At 37.6% G+C, this 3,237-nt stretch overlaps 2 protein-coding genes across 3 annotated transcripts in view; one reads left to right on the top strand and one right to left on the bottom strand.

Annotated features, from left to right (window-relative positions):
- On the bottom strand, positions 1-1,305 carry LOC109966723 (mitochondrial import inner membrane translocase subunit Tim17-B). Its single transcript, XM_020611808.1, has 4 exons — positions 1,225-1,305; positions 353-452; positions 207-270; positions 1-74 (listed from the first exon to the last, which is right to left on the bottom strand). The coding sequence occupies exons 1-4, from the start codon at positions 1,248-1,250 to the stop codon at positions 19-21; spliced, it is 246 nt and encodes an 81-aa protein (XP_020467464.1). The 5' UTR covers positions 1,251-1,305; the 3' UTR covers positions 1-18.
- pqbp1 (polyglutamine binding protein 1) overlaps positions 1,238-3,237 on the top strand; it is a 2,956-nt gene continuing 956 nt past the window's right edge. The window contains exons 1-5 of one of the 2 annotated variants that reach the window (XM_020611806.1): positions 1,238-1,372; positions 1,911-1,978; positions 2,084-2,195; positions 2,898-2,998; positions 3,156-3,237. The exon at positions 3,156-3,237 is cut by the window's right edge and continues 89 nt beyond it. In XM_020611806.1, the coding sequence (XP_020467462.1) occupies positions 1,272-1,372; positions 1,911-1,978; positions 2,084-2,195; positions 2,898-2,998; positions 3,156-3,237 (464 nt within the window). In that variant the 5' untranslated portion in view covers positions 1,238-1,271. Of the gene's footprint in view, positions 1,373-1,409; positions 1,637-1,910; positions 1,979-2,083; positions 2,196-2,897; positions 2,999-3,155 lie in introns of those variants that run through there. The other variant, XM_020611807.1, reaches the window with a different exon arrangement.

Raw genomic sequence — 3,237 nt, 5'->3', positions numbered from 1 at the left:
CTTTCCCTCTGAGGCGAACTAGGCCACAGTCAATAGTGGAGAAGAGCCCACCCCATACAGCAAAGCTGCCTGTACTGACAAAAAAAACAGACTGGTAAATGCAAATCTGTGGCTAAATATGCGCTTTTAGTTTCACACAATGAAACTACGTAGTAGTCTCAGTAATTCAGAGAGCTAACAGGTCTTAGAAAAGCAAATCTCCCCACCTCCAATCTGTGGAGCTCTTATTCTCACTGCGTTTGCGCTACCTCTCAGTCTGTGTCTGACACCCTGAAACATGAGAGCACGGTTAAATTCTGCCTTTAAAAATCCAATGAGAGCCAGAGAGCAAATAAGTAGGTACTGAACTCACTGCAGGGGCATTTCGAAAGCCCTTAATTGTCTGGAACACACCTCCTCCAATAGCACCCATGGTGAAAGCACCTCCACAGTCATCGACTATCCTCCAGGGACTGTTTATTGAGAAGAGAGAGGGAGGAATGTAATGTCAGGACAAATCATTTAACATAAAAAGTAGACAAACATATACTTTATGTTGCAAGATTTACATTGTCAGTCCTCCAAAGCCGCAATAGTAACTGTACAACACTCATGCTGAGTTATGTCAGTAAAAAAGCCATTCCAAATTAGATCACTGTGGAGAGAAGTCTGGTAACATAACAAAATTCATACTGAGTCCTTGCAGTATTTTTGGATTGTGATATTAGTATCTGATTTGTTCATTGACAGTGAATTTGTGGCATTTTTGTTTGAGCCATTACATCCAAATTTCTATTATCAGTGCTGCACTATTGAGCCATTACATCCAAATTTCTATTATCGGTGCTGCACTATTGCCAACTGATTAAAGTTATGCATCATATAGGAATATCAAACATCCCCTAAATACACTTCCTGCAACTGAGACTTTGTTGCTTTCCTCTTTTATATTATCTCTTTAGGTTTTGAATTAAATTAGCAAATATAATCATTATGAAGATTTCACAAGGTTGCTATTTTGCACTAAAAAACTAATCGACACATTAAACGATGAAAGTTGTTATAAAATGGTTATAGTTGCAACCCAACATAGGTTGTTTAATACATATTCCGTTCACTGTACAGCTGTAGCCTACAATTCACAAAATGTGCTAGTACAATTATCTGATCAATCATAGACATGGACTCTGGAATACCTATTTTAAATATTCAGAGCAAGATAAATACTTTAACAACTAATCTTACCAAGGTTCACGAATATACTCCTCCATATTTGTTGTCGTCAAGAGCTCATGGTGACGTCATCATTCTGCGCGGCCAGTGCTGTTTTGAGAAGTGGTGTCTGCTGCAACTTACTCAACGATAAGAAAGGCGATTTTAAAAAAAATAGAAGGTAGAGACAGCCTGATTTGAATTCGCTGTTTGTATGGAAAAATGTATGCGTATTGTTGTAGTTCAGATGTTACCGCCTAGACGTACAAATGTTTTAAATGGTTTAATTTTTCGTTTGTAACAGAGTTTCCCGATGGGTGGTGCATTTAACGTTATTGTTTTGTTGTGCGGGCGAAATATCTGTTTTACGTAAATTGAATGATTTCAGAATTGTGAATGTCTCATTTTTGTAAAGAGAACCTTCGCCAAACCCGAGCTGTAAAAGGTGGGATGTCAGTAATGTTACAAGCTAACGTGTCATTTCAGAGCCACAGAGGTACGAAAGCAGCGTGCAGAGGAGAATGACCTAACGTTAGTCTGTGAAATATTGAAATGACTGGTGAACCCCTGTATTGCCTTCACTGAAGCTTTCTCAAGCTCCCATTTCTTAATCCTAATTCAAAGACCTTTCTATACATCTTAGGATAACACGAAATGTCATAACAAAATAGTCTGTAGATAAAGCACTGTGATTTAAACACCAGTCCTCTGTGTTTCAGGATGCCTCTGCCTCCAGCACTGCTGGCCCGCTTGGCCAAGAGGGGAATTGTTAAACCGACAGAGCACGGTAGTAGAAAACATTTTACAAGTGCAATCAGACATTTTTTTCTTTGTTTCATACTTTTTCAAGAGTGATCTAATAGTTTTTTCCCCTCTCCTCAAATTCACCCAGAAGTAGATGAAGAGATTATTGCTGAAGATTACGATGATAACAATGTAGATTATGAAGCCACCAGAATAGAAAATCTACCACCAAACTGGTACAAAGTGTTTGACCCTGCTTGGTACGTACACTTGATTTCCGCAGTATTTTCATGTTTTACCATTGTTGCAGTTTTTAAAGGTAAAAGTCCCATAAAATCTTAATTGATTGCTTGGACATGTTTACTATGGAGTTAAACCTAAGAATCAAACAGAGCTAATTTTAATAACAAATTACAAGATTCATTTCATCACTGAATATCTTAGACTTAAATAACGGTCATAATAGGACTATATTTCTGGTTTGTAAGTCTATGTTGTTTGGAGATGAGTGTAGCTTTGAAACTATGGATTCTCCATAATTTGTAACCTGACTTATGTTAAGGACTTTGTGATGAAAAGTGATTTTCATTGAGAAAATGGCTGAAATGAAATAAAAGTAAGAACAGAGATTTTGCCAATTTAACACTGTTGGAATAATAATAATAAAAAAACTTCCAATAAACTCATGTTGAACTGTTATTGTCAAAAGAGACAGGATGAAACTGTTTATCATGAGTTTGTTTTATCATATCTTATTTAATATTTAGTACTGTGGGGTTCCCTGCATGTAAGCTTGGCCACTCAGCTGCTTGTTTACAATGTTATAGGTTAATATTGTGTTATCAGTGACTTATCAAGTTAATTCAGTCAAACAACTTCCTAATTACATTATTCATTAAAAGTAATGTATGTAACAGATTATTGTTTATGTTTTGGCTGCACATTCTTCATTCAACCCACAGTGGTCTTCCTTATTACTGGAATGTGGAGACTGATTTGGTGGCCTGGCTGTCTCCAAATGACCCATCTGCAGTGGTAACGAAACCGGCCAAGAAACAAAGAGGTATGACATTACAATGTTAAGTTAACATTAGGTGAGGAACATGTGATCATTTGCAATCTTGTCACGTGTGACTCATAGATCCTTGCGGGTCTGATAGTCATCTGGAAAACAATGGCATAATGCGGCCTGCCTATTGACGGTTGCCTTTTTTGTTTAGCTGAGGGTGGAGATGAGAGAACTGAGAGGCAGTTTGATAAGTCAGACAGAGAGCGAGACCGGGACAGAGACAGAGATCGGGA

Source organism: Monopterus albus, unplaced genomic scaffold (assembly GCF_001952655.1).
Source record: "Monopterus albus unplaced genomic scaffold, M_albus_1.0 scaffold118.1, whole genome shotgun sequence".
Lineage (NCBI taxonomy): Eukaryota > Metazoa > Chordata > Actinopteri > Synbranchiformes > Synbranchidae > Monopterus > Monopterus albus.
This window is presented reverse-complemented; position numbering and strand designations above follow the sequence as displayed.

Bases quoted from the DNA above. Each gene is read 5' to 3' on its own strand.
- LOC109966723 (XM_020611808.1), bottom strand. From the start codon at position 1,250: ATGGAGGAGTATATTCGTGAACCTTG. The intron at 453-1,224 runs GTAAGATTAGTT...CTCAATAAACAG, and splicing joins GAGTATATTCGTGAACCTTG to TCCCTGGAGGATAGTCGATG. The intron at 75-206 runs GTGGGGAGATTT...TTTTTTTGTCAG, and splicing joins AAGAGCTCCACAGATTGGAG to TACAGGCAGCTTTGCTGTAT.